This window comes from Pavona decussata, unplaced genomic scaffold (genome assembly GCF_977016875.1).
Source record: "Pavona decussata unplaced genomic scaffold, jaPavDecu1.1 SCAFFOLD_214, whole genome shotgun sequence".
In the NCBI taxonomy this organism is placed as follows: Eukaryota; Metazoa; Cnidaria; class Anthozoa; order Scleractinia; family Agariciidae; genus Pavona; species Pavona decussata.
The window spans coordinates 2310590-2333342 of NW_028145619.1; the positions used below are offsets into that span (position 1 = coordinate 2310590).

The window sequence follows — 22753 nt, forward strand, 5'->3', positions numbered from 1 at the left end:
TCCCCACCTTATTGTCATCCACTTAATTGCATCACCTTATCATTACAGGCGCATGTATTTGCCCAGTTGATATATTTTACTTAGTATTTACCCGCTGAAGATAGACAACCCGCTGATATAAACACCTGTTCTCATCCCCTGGTATCCTTGGTAATAGGCCATTTCCGAGTTGCTCTGAACCTCACTATAAAAGCGAGGCTAAGTGCAAAACTTTTCATTTGAAAATTAGTTTTGTTTGGATATGAATGAAAGCTACATGTAATTTTCAAAAGAAAAACTTTGCACTTAGCCTCCCTTTCATAATGAGGTTCAAAGCAACTTGGAAATGGTCTATTTAAATGAAATGTACAGACAAACAAATCTCGCATTGCTGGAGAGCGTGCAATAATTAGTTGTCATGGGATGATGACCTTTAAGTGGAAGTAGTATTGGGTTGGAGGCGTTATAATTCTTTGTGTAAGGAATATAATATTTCTTAATTGCTCACGATACTAAATTTGAACTGTCTTCTTTTGGTGTCACCTTTGAACAGTGTGATCCTGGGGGGAGTGGGGTTGGGCTGTTGCAGCAAGGAATATTTTCATGAATAATTCCAACTGTAAACGAACTGTGAGTTTCCTTCCCTGACATTGTTTATATATCTGACATTTTTTAGAGATCTGATCTGAAAGTTTGCAAATGGGAATGGAAATGCGGCTGTATTTTACAGAAAAAAGTATGGGTCTGAAAATGGGTATGAATATTAGAGGCTTGTTCTGAAAAAAAAAAAACTGAGAAATAAGATATTTTGGTATGAAATAAGATCAGGGTTTGGAGATACCACCTCCCCCCCCCCCCCCCCCTCACCCCTTCAGACAATTTTGAGGAGTACCCACCCCGGGACTGTGCTATTTTAGGTGAAAAATATTTTTGGTTTGTTTGGTTCCCACTTTCATTATTGTATTTTCTGTAATACTTTTTCACCCCGCCCCACCCTCCTCAGTACACCCTTTGATTTCTGTGGTCCCCACCCTCATCATTCTGGTTCAGGAGCCTCTTTTTTAAACTTTTTCGTTCCGATGTTGCGAGGAGAATTCTCGTCTCTATCTTTCTGTCCATCTCAGATCTCTATGATGAATAATTAATCCATGTTAGCTGTTAGGTTTCTATACCGCACACAGAAAAAATTTCAGGCTAAGTGGTTATTATTTAGATGGCACTTATATATAAAGATAATAGTTTACAAATATAAATATAGTAATATAGTATGTAGTAATATTAGTAATTGGTAAATGTGATTTATAATTAATAATAGCTCACAAATGTAAATAGAGTATACTGAGAGTCTTGTAAACACTTCTTTACTTTTAAAATGGCAATAAAATATGTGGGGGAAAAAAAAAAGGTTTCTATACCGCAACTCTACAGGATTTGTAGACCTTCCCAGGCATCGATTTATTTCAATCACAGGCAGACCAAGCCCGTGCACAAGAGAAATAAAGATCTTTGTGAATTGAGTGTCACGATGAATGTTACGCAATGCACATGCGGCCCAAGCTCAAACTGTGAGCAGTGATCATCTTGCGTAATAGTGTTCACAGCGCAAATATAAGAGTTTGTATGGTACTATGTGCTGATTTGAGGCCATTTAGCGAGTCACCTAGGAAGTGATAACTCTCTAAAATGGCGTCAAATCAGCACAAAATAACAAACAGAAAATAGGCAATACACCTTAGAAGCAAGGTATGTCATTTTTATTAAGAACTTTCCAATATTTGTACGTCCTAAACCTGATCGTAAATATTCCCATACAAACTCTGATATTTACACCGTGACCGCTATTACGCAAGATGATCACCTTGAGCTTGGGGATGCTGTGGTTCATACAGCTTGGGCTACCTGTGCTCTGCCTTGTGAAGGGAATGACAATGATTTCAAAGAATACGCAAAACGGTAAAATAGGTCCCAATTTAAACGCACAAGAATTCTGCACTAACTAAGATGGATATGATATAAAATGAAGACAAGACACAGCAAATCATGGAGAACATTGGATTGTGAGCTGCAAGCAACGCCATCAATCTAATTTATTGAGCAGTAAAAACCAGTGAGAAACTGTGTTTGCAAGGACCACGGCGACAAAATAAAAGTACCGGATCCTGTAGTGAAGGATCTAATCAGCAAAAAATTGTAAAGCAAATTATCTAAAAAAAAAAGAGCAAGGCTGAGTTTACGGTCAGGAAAGTACATTTTCCAATATTTCGAAAGGCACGGCCTTTCTTCTTCAGGGTAAGAAAGGCCGTGCCTTTCGAAATATTGGAAAATATACTTCACTGACCGTGAAATCAGCCTTGCTCTTTTTTTAGATAATTTAATTTATTGAGGTACAATAAAAGAAAACGATAATTTCAGCTAAAGAAACAATCTTATGAAATGGAATAAGCAAGTCAGGGTGGCCAGAAAAAACCTGCCAAAAAAACCCCGTAGGGAAAAAAGGACAGGAAATCTGGGATGGGCCAGGCATAGCTTACGTCCCCCCCCCCCCTCCCCCAGGACTTATGCGTGGTTCAATTCTACCTGTTACCATCCCCCCCCCCCCCCGGGCACACCCCCGGGAAAACCCAGCCCGTCTGGCCCGGGGGTCGGGAATTTCCTCAAGGACTTATGGGGTTACACAATGGCGGCTACTGGAACCACGCGAAAAAGGCCACGTTTTTCACATTTCGTAAATTTGCAGTCAGAGAGCTGACGTAGACCTGATGAAAGAAAACAAAAAGTAATTAAGTTCAAAAGATAAAAGAGGAAAGGATTTCTTCCAGAAGAAAAATTAATGATGGTTTTGTTTTAATGGAATTCACCCGCTTCAGCTTGGTTCAGGCGCAGTTTTAATGTTGTAAATATACTGAGTTAAACATTTTGATCTTCTTGTAGAAAAGCAATTTATTTGCACTGAAAATACTAAAGACGTTATTCCATATTGTTTCTAGGAATTTTAGAGTTGTTTTGTAGAGATTCATTTCAATTTTCGAGGTAGTTTGGTTGAAACGCCCTCCTGGTGTATTAGTGTGTGTGTGTGTCGAGTTTTATAATATTCGCTTTACTTCGGAAGGGAGTTAATTGTTCTAAAAGTTTAGGATTTTTCAGATTCCTGGTTTCAGTTTAAATAAAGAAATAAATCATCAGAACGAAGCAGTTTATTTTTAGTCCATGTCATGGGTCACGGGGGTGGGGAATTGTCTCTTTCTGTGTGCCCGGGGGTGGGGAATAGGACGTCAAGTACACAAATGCCCGGGGGTGTGCCCGGGGGGGGATGGTAACAGGTAGAATTGAACCACGCATTACAGCTAAATAAACTACAAACAACATGGTTATCAATAATAAATACAATAAATGGATAAATATATAACAATAACTTGCGAAATATTCCAACCATAGCTTCAGAAAAAAAGTATCCATAATGAAAGACTATTAATTAATAATAAATTACAATGAATTAATAAGCTACAAGGAATTTCCAACTAATACATAGAGTCAAAAGGGGCAATAACAACAATTGCAAACGATATGGCTCAGAGCAAAAGCGACTTAGAAACGGTTAAACGATCTTTAACGGTATGCTTTGTGTATCTGTTTTTTACGGTGGCCCAGGAGGCTCAAACGCAAACAAAAAAGAAATCGCAAACAAAAAAAAGGAAAACGCAAATTAAAAAAAATAGAAAACGCAAATAAAAAAAAGCAAAACGCAATTAAGAAAACGGAAATAAAAAACAAAACGGAAGTAAACAGGAAAAACGCGTAGGGACTGAGCTCTAGGATTGTATTTTCGCGCCATCCGCGCCATTTTGTTCGTAAGCCATCATGTTTTGTAGTTTTGTAGCAGTTGTGGAGCGAAATCTCTGGTGGAAAATGCAAAATATTGCTCTAAGTGTGGATTATGTCTTTCCAATCCCACAAGTGAATCATCCAACAAGACTATAGGGTTCGAGGAATTCAGAAAAAAGGAAGAAACGGAGCAACTGACCCGATTTCAGCCCAGGAAAAAGCTCAAGGCATCGAGTTTGAAGGCCAAGGAAACTGAAGTAAGTGTCAATATAGGCTACATGAAACTGGAGGCTTCAGGGAATCTGAAGAGATGCCGAGGCAAGACTTTGCCAGTGAAAGTGAAACCAACAGCAAACGCTTAGTGCATTTTGGATAAAGGTCTCACTAAGCACGCAAAAAGGTCCATGAAGGGTTGGAACTCGTTCTGCTATACCCTGATCACAGTGAAGTTATAAATTTACCAGGCACAAACGAAGAATTTATCCTGGAGAAGTACAGAGAGGATGTAGGGAAATCCTACAATCGCATCACGCTTTTCATAGCCTCCAAAAGTGACTTTTTAATGTCCGAGTTGCCATCCCTAGATGGGCTAGATGATGATATTGAGGATGATTTATACGACGGTATCGATCTCGAAACCAGCGTTTTCGTAAAGAAGGAAACTGCAGTACACGAGAAAGCTAGACCCTCTGACGAAAAGCTGACCAGCATTACACCATGTCTAAGGGTCTGAACTTCAGCGGGGCTTGAATAAGCTCTCTGCAAAGGTTTCTAAAGGGACTGTTACTTATTTGTTTAAAATAAAAAAATATTCACCGCACTTGCCTCTATATCAGTGTTACACAATCTGCTATTCAGTCCGTTGAAAGTCCCAAAAGCCAAGAAACAACTTTTCCTTACTGACTTCAGTGGTCTCTGTACATTTTCTTTTAAAATGTGTAGGAAGAGGTTAAAACATCTAGAGAATTTTTCACTGGTGATCATTTCTTAATACTCGTATCTTCTCTCTTTCATTATACATTGATATATGGCATGGAGAAATTTGATGCTGATCACTGTTGTGACTTGCAGTCTTAATGACTAACAAGGTTTACAAGGGGTGCTTAATCAAATCAGACTGCTCTGCAGGCTGGAAGAATTAGCATATGCACTAATTGGACTTCACTAATCGTACCATCCACATGCCAGCAGAAATTAGGACTGTAACTGGTATTTCTCCGTCTTGCCAACCTTCTGCGTCTCCTTTCTCTCGTACCAGCTGGATTTAGCTCCCGAAGAATATTAGCAACCCTTGCTCTTGGCACGTGGATGTGATGATTCAATCTCAGCGAGTGCCAAACTGCTCGGTAACCTCCAAGTTCGCCAGGTTCAGATATTTCCCTTCGCACGATTTCCCTAAGTTCTTGATCGCCAATGTCCAAGCCACGTCTACTGAGACCGTAGTCACGAAGCCGTCATTTCAAAGTTGCAAGACTTAGCCTGACTGCATGTCGATTGTTTAGGAAGTCAACAATGACTTGATTTTCAAATCCAAGAAGAGCTCAGTCCCTACGCGTTTTTCCTGTTTACTTCTGTTTTGTTTTTTATTTCTGTTTTCTTATTTGCGTTTTGCTTTTTTGTTTGCGTTTAGCTTTTTTTTTATTTGCGTTTTTATTTTTTTTGTTTGTGTGTTACTTTTTTTATTTGCGTTTTCTTTTTTTTAATTGCGTTTTCTTTTTTTTATTTGCGTTTTCTTTTTTGTTTGTGTTTGAGCCTTCTGGGCCACCGTACATTACACAATCGTCGATTTCCTTGCTTGCTGGCTTGTGGTGTGGATTTTGCTTCATATATGAGTACATGAAGAAGTACGTGAATCAAAGTCAGTTCGTCTTTGGACTAAGGAAGGACGACGACAGTCTCATGAATTTCATCGAAATGATTTCTTTTTCGTGTGTGTTTCGGTTTTTGTTACTGTCTGCCCTGGTGTTGTTCAAATTCTCTCACGAGCTTAGGCTTTTCAAAAGCAGTGACGTCCCTTTATCGCTCCATCAAATGGTAGACGCCGCCGAGAGATGCCGCCATGCGTGGTCCGATGTAAGTCTTGAGCAACAAGATGACATGGCGGGGTCGCTAAGCACAAGTGAATTTCCGAGTTGCTTTGAGCCTCATTATGGAAGCGAGATTAAGTGCTGTACAGGCCCGCAAATGATCCCGGCCCGCAAATGATCCCCGGACCGGAAATGATCCCCGGACGGGAAATGATCCCCATATAAATGATCCTCGATCGCCTCACCATAAATATAGAATGGAATGGACTCAAATTTGGACAGTGGATTTCAACTTTATAGAATTCATTTTTTTATAACACCAGTCGTTGTTTTTAAACTATCTGCATGCAAATTTCACAACTTTAAAAATTATAATATAGCAACACAGTACAACAGAACAATTTACCTATAAACTGTAACATGCATGTATATGATTTACTAATACCATTACAATGCCTAAAATGTGCAAGAATTGTACGAAACTCTTCAAAATTAAAAAATTAAAGAGCGGGTTAGTTAATACTTCCGCTAGATTTTTTTGTTTCTTTTTTGTTGTTGTTGTTGTTGTTGTTGTTGTTTTTCAAAAAAGGAAGGAGAATCGGTCGATGCGCTTCAGATGGCGGTCAAATACTTCCTGAACGTCATTTATTTTTAGTATTTTTCTTGATTATAAAGTTTAGATAACGTTGTGGATGTTTTCTTAAATTTGATAAATTTTGATTGTGTAGTTATTGGTAACTTTAGAATTTGACTTCAATACGTTATCGTGTAATATGTTGATTTTGTCTTTCGCTTTCGTTTTGCCGCCGATTGGACTCCCAGTCTTTCTTTATTTTTTTTTTACAAAACACACTGTCGTCGGCATAGACCTGCAAAAGACCATTGTCCTCCTCATAGACGCCTTGGGAATAACTGCAGGAGCCCATGACTTGTCAATTGTTTTCCGCATTTTAGGCAAATTTGATCTTCAGTAATTCGCTCTTCTCCATACTTCAATTTTAATTCTTCGAGTACATCTGTTATTTTTGTGTACACTTGCTGAAGGCTATGGAAGCTGCTTTGATGGGCTTCAACCGCATGGCTCACCAAAGGAATGCTGTCGAAATCGGCTTCTTCTTGTCTATGGTTACTTGGGTAGATTATAGATAACCCTTCTCCTTAGCTAGACACCGCAGCAACCGGGATATCGAAAATGTTCACCAGACCTGATAAGGCAACATAACCACCTCACTCGCGGGTAATGGACATCTGTCAAAGGTGCGTCTTCCACCCACTATGATTCACGAATTCTCCTAAGTGAATGCGTTCGGGATGGGAGTGGCTGGGTTACTTCGGGGGAAGCTCACTATATCAGTGCGTGCGAAATTGTGGTACTCTCTGAAGAGGCTTTCCCATTCGAGTAAGTTGGCCTGTTCCAGTTAAGTATTTTTGAGTTGTACTGTCAAAATTTGTTTCGTATTGTTCGCCTTATTTGAAAACTGATGACGAATTTCGTACAATTCGTGCACATTTTAGGCGTTGTAATGGTGTACGTAAATTATATGTACACTGACACAGGCATGTATGTTCCAGTTTGTAACTAAGTTGCTCTGTTCACTGAGCTGCTACATTATAATTTTTAAAGTTGTGAAATTTGCATGCAGATAGTTTAATATAACTGACTAAAATTTTTAAATATAACGACTGGTGTTATTTAAGAAAAAAAAAAACAATTGTTGTGTATAAAGTTGAAATCCACCGTCCAAATTTGAGTCCATTCCATTCTATATTTATGGTGAGGCAGTCGGGGATCATTTGCGGTCCAGTCTGGGGATCATTTCCCGTCCGGGGATCATTTGCGGTTCATTTTGGGGGTCATTTCCGGTCCGGGGATAATTTGCGGGCCTGTACAGTGCAAAGTTCTTATTATGAAACTTAGTTTTCATATGAAAAGATTTGCAGTTAGGCTCACTTCCATAATGAGGTTCACAACAACTTGGAAATGGTCTAATCCTTGCCATGTTTTACTTCATGGCCCGTAGCCACCCGCAAGTTTCGCCATTTTATGCCAGTATTTGTACAAGGACGCCTGACAAGGTAAACCTTGGCAAACTTTTCCTTACACAAGAGAAAGGAAAACTTGTCAAGGAACACTTGTGTAACCCGCTTTTACAGAAAAAATCTTCATGCTCATGAAACTCCTGACTCTATAAATGAATACGCCATCAAGCGGCTGGGAAAGATAACAGTGCCATACAAACCTTGAATTCTAAAACTGATAAAATTTTAATCGCGCCTTGGCGCTAAACCAGGCTAATGGTCAAAAATGCACCGAAATAACTAAAAGGGGAAGTGTCATGGGGCTTATGAGCTCTTTTGTTAAAAATGATGAAATAAGACCTTCACTTATCTACAAAATAATCCTAGAACAACGAGAGGAAAGAAGTCAACTCAATTCTTGAAAGGAGCAACTCGTAATCTGTTCTAACGCATTTTGGAAACAAAAGTGCAAGAACTTAAAAAAACGTTAAAAATACATGTTACTGGCGCAAAGCTAGCAGAGTTTTATCAACCAATCACAGAGCGTAGTAATGCAAAAACAAAGCAAAAACGCAATTAATTTCGATACCCAATTGAAAACCGCTCTATGAATGAAAACTGATTTTCATAACAAAAACTTTGCACTTAACCTCGCTTTCATAATAAGGTTCAAAGCAACTCGGAAATGGTCTATTCAATTCCACTGTCCCCAAAATTCCAATGTCCTTGCCAAATTATTTTCCTCCACTTCCAAGTTCAAACGGCCAGGTAACCTCCCGGCACACATTGCACAGTGTAATTTTCTCGGAAGAGTTGTGCGATCGTGTTGGGTCAGTTGGGCTTGGTTTGTCGTGCGTGATCAAGTATTAAAGCGGCAAGATTTCTGTGTTTGCAGGTAAGACAAGCTGTTTAGTTTACTTTTAGCCTTAGCAGAGGCGTGGAGTCCGGTCGTTTCGCTACAAAGTCGTTTCGCTACAAGTCGATTCGCTGCACATGTAAAGTCGATTCGCTTCAGTGAAGTTGTTTCGCTACAAAGTCGTTTCGCTACAGAATTAAACTCGAGAAAAATTCAGACTTCTTTCCAGTTTTCGTATGTAATATGTTCGGTTAAAATTTGAAGTTTTCTCGATCGATAGAATTGTATTACCGGGTGTTTCTCGCGGCCAAATAAGAACAAAGTTAGTGGTTTTCCCATTAGGTGGTTTTCACCTCACACATTGTCATGCAAGTAAAAAAATTAACTCCTCAACCATTCAATGGATAAAGTCAAGAAATTGATATTTTGGAGAAGAGTAATACATAAACAACGTGTGAAAGCCACGGGGCTGTGCGATAACTCATAATCGAGTTATTCGAGAAAATGTACCACGGATAATTACAGAGTTTAGTATGGGACGCCATGTTGGTGGACACCAACATAACCACCAACATGGCGACCGGGAACCAGCAAAAACATCTGGAGTTCACTTTGGCTATTTCAAAGCCTTTCTTCTCCCTGCTGAACTTTCACACATTGACATAGACGTTTCTATTACATGTTAGCTGATCAGACCTAAAAAAACACGAGGCAAGTCAATGTTTTCATGTACGTGACATGTTTAGAGCAGCTGAATCCTTCTGTCCAGGGCTTGAACAATCGATGAAACCGATGATCGGAAAATGAATCGATCAATCGATGACAATCGATGCCTTGTTAGTTAACTGGCATCGATTGGCATCGGCCAATCGATGACCAATCGATAATCACACAAAAGTGGTCGCAACTCATCGATTGTCATCGATTGGTGTTAAAAAAAAATCGGTATTCCACAGGTTCCAGCATGTACGTATACGCTCTCGCAGTACGCACAAATGTTTCAGATTTGAATTCGTTCACCGGATTGTTTGTATGCAGATGCGAGTGGAGACGAGTGAGCTCTGAATGGTGGGTGATGCAATTATACTGAATTGTAATAAAATAAACCAGAATAAACGTGAATAGGCTTCGGTAATCACTTTATTACTTCTTTGTCACAACAAAGGTGCATAAAGTAAACAGGGTAAAAAATGAATAAAGTTTACTGCGTGCAGGCTTAAATGGGTGAGCCGTATAGTAAAAGCTGGAAAAAAAGAGACCATATTAAGAAACTTAGAGCTGCGCGGGAAAAAGCCAACAACACAACATGTACAGCCTCTGTCCGAGACACAGTTACCACCGGTCACAAGAGAACTATAGGCCACAGTTTGGACTCAGATTCTTTTTGTAAATCTTGACTGAAAATAAAACGCATCAAAAATGAGAACCAATCGATGTCAATTAACTGATCGATTGGCGTTGATAATCGATAAAAATTGATAATCGATGAAATCGATAATCACAAAAAACCCGTGCATCGATTGTTCATCGATTATCAATATCAATCGATTAATTAGCATCGATTGTCATCGATTGATTTTCCGATCATCGGTTTCATCGATTGTTCAAGCCCTGTTCTGTCACGCACTACGCAAAAATCTAAACAAGCAAGGCGATCGAAATTTATATTTTCTTTTATGTGATGAAGATAAAAACCCAAAATTGCGTTTTGTTATGAATTTCAGTTTTTTATGACGTCACGTGAAAACCAAGTTTTCCCAAAGGTAAACGACTTGCGATATACCTATTAAATCAAAGAAAAAAATCTGAGTTAGGATAAAGTTAAGTTCGGAAGGTGTCGTTGTCTCAGGGTATCTAAAAACTTACTGGTGTTGCAGATTCGATGATTCCAGCGAAAACAGCCATCGCACTGAATGCCTTGCTGTCGGGGCCGAACAGGTTCATTGCAGACAATACAGTTAAAAATCTGCGCAGACGCCATCGTGATTACACGTGATAACTCGCGATCGTAAGATCGAATGATCAATCTTCTGTCAGATTCTCGTGTGTTTTAAACAATCAGGAGGATCGAAATATCATGTCTGTTAGTTTAAAGTAATAGGATTGGTTTATTAGCTATCACTTAAACAATAGAGTAAATTAAGCAAGTTTTTAAAAACAATTTGTTTACGCGTCTATTGATGTGATAATTTACACGCGCCAGAAGAACTGTTGTTTCCTCATAGGTCAGTTACATCGAGTTACACGACATTATTGATCGTATTTGTATTTCTTGATCGAAGGGATAATATGCGTTTGAGTTGTAGTTGAAGTCCCACTTGTATTTATCGTCTCTTTAGTCTTGATAAATAAACTAAACCAGCATGAAATCGCCTTGTTCTACTGCCAAACCGGAAACGAGAAGCGAACGACTTTTAGAAAGTCTGGAGGTTTGGGTACGTACGTTTCATTCTCACTGAGGTCTGGGTACTTACGTTTCAGTTACAACGGAGGTTTGTGTTCAGTCAAGCCGTGTTATGAAAGGTTTGTTAAGCTAATTTATACATTATACTATTTTGTAGCGAAACGACCTCGAGTATCATGAGGTTGTAATGAATCGACTTTACATGTGCAGCGAATCGACTTCTATTCGCAGCGAATCGACTTGTAGCGAAACAACTTTGTAGCGAAACGACCGTAAACCAGAGGCGTTAATGGAAATAAGGCAAACATTTCGCGTAATACAGTCGAGTTTTCACTTTTTTCTCTGGGAATCAAATCAGCGGGGTAACGGCCTGGTGCACACTCGTCGATGCTTTCTTCTCGAAAGATTGTTGTGCTTGATTTATCGTTCGTGTCCTTTCTGATCAAGTAAGCGGCAAGGGTTAACTGCGGCAAGATTTCTGTGTAGCAGGTAAGACAGTCTGTTCAGTTTACTTTTAGGTATCGTAAATGCCATCGGCGGATAGCGACAATCAAAGGAGACCTTTCGATTTCGAGAAAGAAGGGCAAACATTCTGCGGAATACTGTCGAGTTTTTAATGAGTATTTACTTTTCGTCAAGGAATCACCTTTTTTCCAGGGAGCTAGGCTCATATTTTTGGTAAAATTGAACTTCTGAAATATTCGTTATATGGAAACTATAAACACCCGACAGCTAAACTACGGAATACAGGGTCACTTATATCTCATTTCAGTATATATAAAACAAGACCAATGGCTGGAGGCTGGAGGTCTTGGCAAGATTTTCGTACAGCCCCCAATATTTACTACATGTACATTTTACGACTCAAACTCCATTCATGCTCGTTCTTTGTGCAAGAGGGTTGGTATAACAGTGATGGATGTATAATAATGTCCCTACGAAACTACTTGAACTGTTTGGTAATCGAACTTAATCGAACGATTGGGTTCTGTTGAGTTCGGCAATCGAACACAATCAAACCAAAAAATTTGTGTGAGAGTTCGATTGGGTTCAATTTCCAAACCCAGTCAAACGTTCTAAACAAGCACTAGAAATAGGCAAGAATTTTGAAAAGTCATTTTTTAATAATTATTATTTAGCATGCACTGAAGAACTACTAAGAATTAGGGACCGTTCATTTTTTATGAGCGTGGGGGGGCTGGTGGGATTTAGGGGGGGGGGGGGGGCACGAGAAAAAAAATGGCACTAAAGGGGGGGGGGGGGGCTACCAAAAAAAATTGAGTGAAAGAAGGGGGGTCACCAGCAATAATTGGCTAGTAGGGGAAATTGAAAGTGGCTCAACACAGAAACAGATGAAGAAATTGAATATTATTTCAATTTTATTTAATACGATTTTCCTAACCACTTTTAATTTGTTTTACATACTGAGGTCGAAATCTGCATTTCATATTAACAACAACTGAGGAAATGAAGCATATCTGTTGGAAAAGCAATAATGAATATAAACTGAAGTAGACACCTATGTTTGTACAAATTCAAATTAATATAAAAACGTAACAGTCTCACTATTGAATCATCCGTGGGGGAGTAGTTTTCTATTAAGTGGTTGTACTCTGAACTATATCAATAGATTGTTTAATGTTCTGTTTGATAGTACTCACTTTTATGAAGACTGTTGATTAGTAAATTATTTGAACCCAGGAGTATCAGTAGACTCAGTAGTATGCCTAGTGTGAACATCCAGATAAGTTTTTAATAATGGAACTGTTGTTGGTGACTTCAGTTGACGGTAAATCTGAGCCGTAGGCCATCTTCAGAAAAGCTTGTAACTGTCATTTTTAATAGCAGTACTTTAATATCAAGGCATGTAGGAGGGGGGTTTCGAGGGGTTCGACGAACGAACCCCCTTTGAAGATCAATAATGGCGGAAGAAAAAGCACAATGAGGAGGTTGAACAACTACACGAGGTGTACCATGCGAGAGAGTAAAATGTCCGCCCTGGTTCTAATGCATATCAAATATGATATGCCTGTCAATCTTGACGAGATAGTCAATTTGTTTGAAAGCCTACACCCGAAAATGATGCAGTTTACCAGCGTGGTGTATGACTATCAGCAGATCGAATAGCTATCAGAACTTGACAGGGCGCGGAATGTACATTGAACTTTCTTGTTTAAGAGCCAATGTCAGTAAAAACCAGACAACATCAAATACTTGTGGCAACGGTCAAAAAATCGATTTCGCTCATACTTTCAAGTTTGATACCCTATCATGTTAGAAGAACCCCTGTGCAGTTTGTTTTGAAAAATATTTTTTTCGTTGGGGAGAAATTGACATTTTTGCAAGAGAGAGTAAATATGCTAATTTGATAGCTTAAAATTATACAAGTTTGTCGATCTCTAGAAGATCGAAAAGGCTGTTTTTAATCTTTCTGATTTTATTATCTTGAAGTATGACATCTCTTTGTATCTCAGGGAGATGTTCAGGCTTTTACAATAAACTCTAAATTTCTGGTGGATTTTTCAAAAAGACGTGGTTTTCATGAGTAAAAAAAAACCGTATAAACAATCAAAAGTTTCACCCGGGCCGATACAACAGATTGACTTGAATTTTACTGTGGTATATGCTAAAACATAGGGCTTGAAGTTTATCAAAAGAAATCCCTTGGTAAATGAGTTTTTATGGCGCTGTTGACACTCACAGTTGGCTAAAAACTGCAATTTTTCTTGCATAATTTGCATCGATTTAATACGAGCATAATTTTTGCTTAGAACTCCCAAGGCGAAATCTTTCCCATTTGGAGTTTCTTACTCCAGTTTTAAAACAACTGGTCAGAAGATTGTAACAATTTTTTCAATTTAGGTTAGTTTTATTTTTATTGTATTGTATTGTATTTGTGCCATAATAATTGCTGAACATGTCCGTGAGATACAAGAAGATATCATACTTGAAGATAATAAAATCAGAAAGATTAAATACAGCCTTTTCGATTTTCTAGAGATCGACAAACTTGCATAATTTTAAGCTATCAAATTAGCACATTTACCCTGTCTTGCAAAAATGTCAATTTCTCCCCAACGAAAAAATATTTTTCAAAACAAACTGCACAGGGGTTCTTCTAACATGATAGGGTATCAAACTTGAAAGTATGAGCGAAATCGATTTTTTGACTGTTGCCGGCCAATGTCTGGTTTTTACTGACATCTGCTCTTTAGTTGAGACAATTATGCCGCAGAAATGATGTATATAGCTTAAAAAGCTGCTGTAAAACAAATTTGTGATTTGCCTAAAATGGGTCTCAAAATGCAGGAAATGAGGTTTCTGGGAACCTAGATTTGGTATGCTTCGATCCATATTTTGTTAGTCAGATCTGTACGTGTATTAATTGTTTCTACTCGAAGGGGAGTAATTTCACGTTAAACATTTGCTTGATTAATTTTTATAGTTCCTCTAGGAATCTAAATGGAAATTTAGGGTTTGCCGTTGCCCTAAACGTGAGGCTATCTATAAAACGTTTTTTTAAACAAGAGAAATCTTTACCTAAGCAGAGAATGGTAACTTTTTAATAGTACTGTAAAGAAATCACAGTAACAATTACGTTTATCTTTAATATAAACAGTACATAAACGTTTTGCTAAAGTTAGGAAAAAAATGAAAAAATAGTTTCTGCTTGGGGGGGGGGGGCCATGTGGAAAAAAATTGCATGCTGGGGGGGGGGGTCATACAGTTTTGTAGTGGCAATTAACCAAATCCCACCAGCCCCCCCCCCCCCCCCCCCCTTCCCCCATGCTCATAAAAAATGAACGGTCCCTTAGGTGAAACAAACAACAGGTTGATGTTGCTTTACTGAAACATCATTTTATGATCCACTACTGTTATCATCCTTTTGAAGCCACCACGCTTGCTATAAATGGAGTCTTGTACTTGTATATATTCTCGCACACAAAATACACTCCAATTAATCTACTACAATCACTCCTGGAATACTTTGTTAAACACCCTAGGAAAACAAAACATTCAGCAAAACATGTGCAATTTTCCTATATAACTCCAATTTTTTTTTATCAAATGTATGTCAACTTCTCGTAGTCTTGCTCATCAAGTAACCTGTTGTCGTTTAAGTGTATAGGCCTTATCATGGTTTTCAACGCCATTTTGACGAGTAGCAAAACAGGCTTCAAATAACAGTGTTTGTATGGAAATCCGATGTCAAATAATTTTCATAAAACATCACTTCTGAAAAATTCTTGAATTGGAAACTTTTGACACTAGGAAAAGGATTTTAAGAAAAAAAATTGGAGGGATGTAGCTGTGCCGGAAAGCATCTAGTCGTGTTTTGAACTTTCCATACATTTCCTGTATTTTTTCCCGCGAACTATTTTTAGTAGCAGTTCACGGCTGGTTTGCTATACAGACAAATGCATGGAAAGTTGAAAACACGACTGGATGCTTTCTGGCACAGCTACATCTCTCCCTCCAGAGATTTTTTCTTGCGTGTGACAAGGAGCTTTGTTTGGCTGAAGACACGAAAGGGTGAAAAAACTGTGATGGGGAGCTCAGTTGTCTTTGGCCGAAGGATGAAGCTCGAAACCGGAAAACCACGCATGAAAAGCCTCTGGCACCCAGGGTATGGTGGGTGTTTCCTTTCTCCTCCTCCCTGTCACAGTTTTTTACCACTTCTCTCTAGAAGCCCTCCTTCCTTCCTTCACTTCTCGCAGCATTCATTTGGAAGTGGAATGACTATTATGTAGGCTAGTCTAGATACTCGTAAAGAGCACTGTAACTGAAGCTGTTTTGTAGTGTGTTGGGAAAAATTTATCGTCACACTTATTCCATAATTTGTATTTGTTTACATATGTACAGCAAAATCTTTTCTTAATAGTCTAGTAGGACTTTTTGGGTGTGGCGACATGATGCCATTCCTACCTCCTTGTCACTGAGTATTCCCCTGGGAATACAACATTTGTGTGCTGTTGTCATGGCATTATATCTGGATATCAACAAGTCACAACTAACATGTGATCATGGCTTTTACTGGTAAGCCTTTTTGGCAGCCAATGTCAAATGAAAATTTAAATTTTTTTCCAGCCGTCTCTACACTTGCCCACTTTTCGGAGGATTAAGGTTTTTTCAACAGCTAATGAAAATGATTTGTGATTTGTGATGATATTATGAGTATTATTATTATATCAGGTCAATCGTAATTGGCTCATTCATAAATATTGTCATTGTTGTTATCATGATCATTGTGATTATAATTCTTATAATTTATGAGTTAATTGTCGTGATTGTCCCCAGGTGTGGGTCATTTGTCAGTTCAACTAACTGCTGTATGAAAAGTCTTATGTTTGACTCTTGTCCAGGATTTAGTGTTGCGAGTCATAACCATTCTACTTGTTTTAACAGGCATATTGTTAAACAGCCAATTAAATTGTAAGATTTGATGAGTATAGAAGATTCTATGGCATTTCATATTAGTTCCACTTTCAGTGAGTATCTCATGTAAAATTAGGTAAGAGTGCTTCCAAATTTTGCATGTTGCCTGTTGTTTGAGTATCTCATAGCTACAATAGATGTATTTTTTCAGTTAGTGACATAATACACAAGTGTATTTCTTTTTTAATGGCCTGGAATGATTTGTGATTAGTTTTAGTTACTAATTTTAAATCAGGACCCCACAAGCTGCAGAGCTTTAAGTTATTATCTTGTATAAATAAAGGCTGTCTGTCTGCATACTCAGCAAAACAAATAACCAAGTTCTCCCAAAAGAAGTTTATCTTATAACCTTGCAATTACTAGTTCGGATGCTCTACCACTGAGCTACAGGAGTTTCGTGGGAGCAAGGTCATTAACTAAGTTTACTTGACAAACATCCTGTATGCGGCTAGGATTTCAATGTTGATGAGTGAAAGAAATGTGATGTTATGTTTTAAACCTGGTGAATAAGTGATAGAGGTGCGTGTATTGTTTCAGTCAGGTATACTCGGAAAATTACTTGTTCAGATGGTCTACCACTGAGCTACAGGGGACAATTTGACAACTAACATACCCATCACCTGGGACGACTTAATTAGAAGTTTACAGTTTGAGCGTGTGGGTTTTTAACCCACTCTGTTTTTAAATTTTTGATGCAGAACCCAAGTTGCTTTCTGTGGCAAAAATTATAACATCTGGATTAGTTTTAAGATCCTTGAGTTTGCTTGTTTCTTAGGAGAAATACTGAAAGCATGATTCTTTCCTTCTTCTTTTACAGGTTTTCTCCTATATTCCGATGATGTTTTCAATTGCAAATTTCAAATGCAAACTGTGTGGCAAGTGTTTTAGGAATGCAGGAAATTTAAGGAGCCACGTAAGACTCCATACAGGAGACAAGCCTTATGAATGCACACTGTGTGGCAAGTGTTTTTCTCAAGCAGGAAATTTAAAAAGACATCAAAGAGTCCATACTGGAGAGAAGCCTTATGAATGCAAACAGTGTGGCAAGTGTTTTTCTCAAGCAGGAAATCTAAGGTATCATGAAAGAGTTCATACTGGAGAGAGGCCCAATGAATGCAAACAGTGTGGGAAGTGTTTTGTGGATGCAGTGGGTCTGAGGAGGCATCAAAGAATCCATACTGGAGAGAAGCCTTATGAATGCAAACAGTGTGGCAAGTGTTTTAGTGAAGCAGGAAATCTACAGAAACATACCAGAGTCCATTCTGGAGAGAAGCCTTATCAATGCAAACAGTGTGGCAAGTGTTTTAGTGAGGGTGGAAAACTAAGGAGACATCAAGCAGTGCATAATAGAGAGAAGCCTTGTAAATGCAAACAATGTGGCAAATGTTACAAGACAGGGGGAAATCTTCGACAACATGAAAGAGTTCATACTGGAGAGAAGCCTCATGAATGCAAACAGTGTGGGAAGTGTTTTAGTGTAGCAGGGAGCCTAAGAATGCACGAAAGAGTCCATACTGGAGAGAAGCCTTATGAATGCAAACAGTGTGGCAGGTGTTTTAATACAGTAGGAAATCTACAGTCACACAACAGAGTCCATACTGGAGAGAAACCTTATGAATGCAAACGGTGTGACAAGTGTTTTAGTCGAGCAGGAACTCTAAGGAGACATGAAAAAGTTCATACTGGAGAGAATCCTTATGAATGCAAACTTGTGTTGGCAAAAGTTTTAGCGCAGTTGGACATCTGCGGAGGCACATAAACTTTCATACTGGGGGGAGGCCGTATGGTTGCAAACAGTGTAACACAAGGAGCCCACAAGGATGTTGGAGATTTTATAATGATAACACATCCAGATAAACCAACATCTTGCTTGAAGCCACCGTTGGATGAGACCAGGGTCTGGTCGTGTTGAAAAACACATCTGCTTGTTTTGTCAGGAGGAGTTGAGTAGTGAGGCGCTACCTCTTGGTCACTATGATAATCATGTAATAAGTGATTAACTTAACTTTAGTTTACTCTCTCTTCTTTTATCACCGAATGCGGCTGTTGAAGTTTTTGTGTGATATTCTATACCTTTTGAATAAAAACCAACAAAATACAAACATTTTAGTCGCAGTTATACCCATGTAGTTGGCACTCACTTAATGAGGACACCTTATTATTATGGATGGTTGTATTGACTCAGTCAATATATTTTACTTAGTAGTAAACGCGCTCAAGATAGACACCCTTCTAATGTAAACACCTGTTCCCGCTAGAGAGCATGTTATAATTGTTTTCGAACGGGAAGATGACATTTGAGTGGAAGTGGTATTGGGTTACAGAGAGCCGTAGAGTATTTAAACACGCTATATGCCAGACGTAACTTCTCGATGATCAATGACATCAGTGACTAATTGATAGGCAAGCAATGAGTAATCAATTGATTACCTGATTAGTCATTGATGATTGGTGATGATCAATGGGTCATCTATGTACAATCATTTTGTGGCCTATCGATTACTCATTGATTTCATTGATTGTTCATTGATGCTATTGTTTACCTATTGATTACCTATTGATTACCCATCGATTACTCATTGTTATTATATGGCTAGCGGCCAATAATGGCTGCTCTGATTGGCTAAGAGTGAGATCAGAGCAGGGCATTTTGTACCTGTAATGCCCACGGGCTGATTACGGATTATGTAAATTAGGGTTAGGCTTGAATTGAAATGCTCTTTTTGTCTTATAAAGAAAGCCATATAATAAACAGCTTAATAACCTTGACCATTGGGTCGTTACGGAAAAATCTCAAACTTCGGCCTGGCCATTTTAATACGGCAAGGTCTCAGTTTGAGATTTTCCCGTAACGACCTCACTCGGTTATTACTAATAATAATAACTTTTTTAAGTGTCAATAATTATAATAAAGCGGTTTCCTGCTAAGTAAGGTCACATATCTAAAAAATATATAAAAATAAATATAAATATAAAAAAAAGAATGATTACATGCAAATTATTATGTTGTACATATTTACCAATTTCCCGCATTTTTCTTGATTAAAACTGATTTTCCTGTTGTAATTTTTTATCTGAATGGTTTGTGCATGGGGTTCGTGACAATAATAGGCAACGCATAGAAAAACAGGGAAGTGACTGAATTCGTTATAATTTTTATTTATTTAAACACGGAATCCCTTTCATAAAAATGCTCTTCCAGAGAGCTGTGTAAAAGATACAATAAGTCATACAATATGGGAAATAGGAGTATTAAGTCTTAAGTATATATGAATAAGTTGCAAATATAATACAATATGGAAAACATATAACAATCTCCTTGTTGAGAGGCTTAATTATTTCTTCAACTGCAGCATTAAATGCTTTCAGAATGGCTTCTTGAAACACTGTAGAAGTTTTAATGTAATCGTCCATTTGCTTAGCAAAAGAGAGGGCTGAATCTTCCGCCAAATTGCTGGAACGAGTCTTCTTAAATCACCTTGGAAGCCGCCATCGTGACAAAAAAAAAAAAAAAAAAAAAACATGATAAAACATACAACAGAAGTTAATAAGAACTATAACAGACCTCTCCAGTCTCACGATTTTGCCGTGAGACTCACGGTTTTCAGTTCAGTCTCGCGGTCTGAACTGAACTGAACTGATGACTTTATTTTAAGAGGGTAGCACATGACAGTACGGACACTGATAACCAAGTGGTCTCACGACGAGACGCTTAAAAACTCACGATAAACAGAGTCACAAGCTGAAAGGATACAATTTCCTTCTACTATTTCATTTTTGGCTTGCTTGGGTGACTTTCTTGCGCCAATTCAATCTCGTACCCAGAGTCCTCTGGCTTTTTGGTCAGCGGGTGGGCGCCAGGAGAGACTCTCTCTTGGCGACTAACCGCTGGCCAAAGAGCCTGAGGACTCTGGGTACGAGATTGGCGCCAATTCTGTGCAAATGCATATAGTTAGTAAAGAACCCAACGTTGATCCGTCTTTTCGCTGGAAAGACAGTCCATGACCATAGACATGTGCCAAATTAGGTTTTCATTACCAGTCTTTCGCATTTTGGTCACGTCACTCATCACATGTTCAAAATTTATTTGATTAGCACCTGTGTTTACTTGGTTCTGTCTACTGAAATCTCCAGATTTTCGGTGTTCTGAGGTTGAGAGTTCTGCTACAATGTATAAATAGGAGACTAAGGTGTTAAATATATAACAATAAACTACAAATGTAATAAAAATGCCGGATTTCAAGCTTGTCTGACCTTTGACCTTACCAGGCAGACTATTCCAGAGAACCGCCCCTCTATAATGGAAGCTGTTTTTTTCCAGCTTCAGTACATGGTCTTGGTACAAATAAATTGTATGTAGAGTTTCTTTTAAAAGTTGTAAGAATACATAGAGTTTGTGCGTGTTAAGATTGAGCTAAAAGATTGGGCATAGTTCCATTCATCAGTTTGTACACTATTGTAGCTAATTGCCTTCTCCTTCATGTCTCAATATTATCCCATCCAAGTTCATCCAGTATCTCAACTGACCGTCTATCATAATTCGACAAGGTTAATACTCTGGAAGCCCTGTTTTGAAGGACCTGAAGTCTCTCTCTCTCTCTCTCTTTCTCTCTCATCTCTGAATTCATAGGCATCCAAGATTCGTCTATCGCCTATTACAATGTATAGGCCATCTATGAGAAAAACAAAACGGCGTGCAAAGGAAATGTTCAGAAGGTCGAGTTGTCTGCTTCACTCTCTTAGCTCAGAGTCTGGAAATTTTAGACAAGTCAGTTTCTTGCTGGGGGAAAACGTTTCCCATCTAAGGAGGTTGTTTCGATCTATTGATGTAAATATGATGTAATGATGTATGGTTTGTGCAGGCACGAAATTATATCAATGACTTATCAATGTCATCTATGACTAATCAATGCAGTCAACGACTGATCAATAACTGAAAATTTTGTGGCCTATCGATTAATCATTGATCACTCATTGATCATAAGCGATGATCAATGAATAATTAACTGGCTACACATCGATTACCTATTGATTACTCATTGATGTCATCGATTAGTTACGTCTGGTATAAGACTGTGTGGGGAACTGATAATATTTGTCAATTTTGAACTTTAAATAATGCTCAATTTTAACTTTCATACAATAAAGTGAAGAAATCCGATTCACTTTTGGACCCGGTTGTTCAAACCCCGTGTAAAGAAATCCTAGATTAACGTGAAGTTTGATTCCAGTTTTTAAAATTACTAATCAATGAGCATTTTTCCCAAAGGTTTTTGTCACGCACAACATGTCCTTCCTTTGAATTTTTAGCGGTGTGAAAAATCAAGTTTTTATACCGTGAAAGCCTATTACTATTGACACCCTCGGGAATAAAGTCGACTCCCGATATTAACTCGAACCAATTTTCTTTTCCTTTCAGGTCATTTTCTATATAATTTTACCCTCGATAACTCGAACTCCCGATAACTCGAACCTTTTTCAATTTCCCTAGAAGGTTCGAGTTATCTGGAGTCGACTGTAGAAAACGCTGCCTTTTTTCTTAACGGAGTTTTTTCTATAACTTGACTTTGGTTGTTTTACAGTTAAGTATTGGTCAGGAACAAGAAAATTTCATATAGTCATGAGGCGTTGCTATTTAGGTTGTACCTGTAAAGCTGGGTTTGGCTGCAAAATTTATATACAGCAAATTGAAGGTGTACTTGGTGTTGATGTAAAGTGTTAAAATCTTGCACAAAACTGTGGTCTGCCTACGTATATATTGTTCATGCTTTGAGTGGCCCCTGATTTTGGGGATAGTATGGCGTTGTGTGAATAGTCGTCCAACGAGCGATTGTTATTCGAGCAAAAAGAGACCAAGCGCACAATTTACAAGATTTAGCATCGCGTATAAGTGAAACGCGAACGGCAAAAATGACCACGTGACCACGATTTTCCCGCCATTATTCGCGTTTGCTGGTTGCCGGTTGCCGTTTCTATTTGAAAACAGGTTATTTCGCGTTTGTCGTCTACGTGAGAATTACGTAAGTATTTCTTTGTTTTTTTCTCATACATATAATCTATCATATAAGTAGTTAATTGTTGAAAACAAGTACCCCAATAATATTTCCGGCAAGTCATACTAGGGCAAATTAAGTTTCATGTTTAAAAATCCTTCATAACTCACTCCTTACCGCACTTTTCTTCATGAACTCACCACAGTGAGTTAAAAAC

The 22753-nt window shown here is 38.3% G+C and overlaps 1 protein-coding gene and 1 long non-coding RNA gene across 3 annotated transcripts; one reads left to right on the forward strand and one right to left on the reverse strand.

Annotated features, from left to right (window-relative positions):
* The first annotated feature begins 8640 nt into the window (after window positions 1-8640).
* On the forward strand, window positions 8641-20023 carry LOC146460220 (uncharacterized). 2 transcript variants are annotated; one of them, XM_085088525.1, is made up of 2 exons: window positions 8641-8742; window positions 17361-20022. In XM_085088525.1, exon 2 carries the CDS (start codon window positions 17379-17381, stop codon window positions 18300-18302), a length of 924 nt encoding a protein of 307 aa, XP_084944651.1. In that variant the 5' UTR covers window positions 8641-8742; window positions 17361-17378; the 3' UTR covers window positions 18303-20022. The 2 variants fall into 2 exon arrangements, with proteins under 2 accessions (XP_084944651.1, XP_084944652.1); XM_085088526.1 differs by having other exon boundaries at window positions 8682-8732; window positions 17361-20023.
* LOC146460221 (uncharacterized) lies at window positions 19082-20850 on the reverse strand. The gene is made up of 2 exons (XR_014857712.1): window positions 20462-20850; window positions 19082-20337 (listed from the first exon to the last, which is right to left on the reverse strand). It is a non-coding gene; the product is annotated as an uncharacterized LOC146460221 (long non-coding RNA).
* Window positions 20851-22753: the final 1903 nt, after the last annotated feature.

What these genes read in the sequence shown, in the direction of transcription:
- LOC146460220 (XM_085088525.1), top strand. Translation starts at nt 17,379, where the DNA reads ATGATGTTTTCAATTGCAAATTTCAAATGCAAACTGTGTGGCAAGTGT.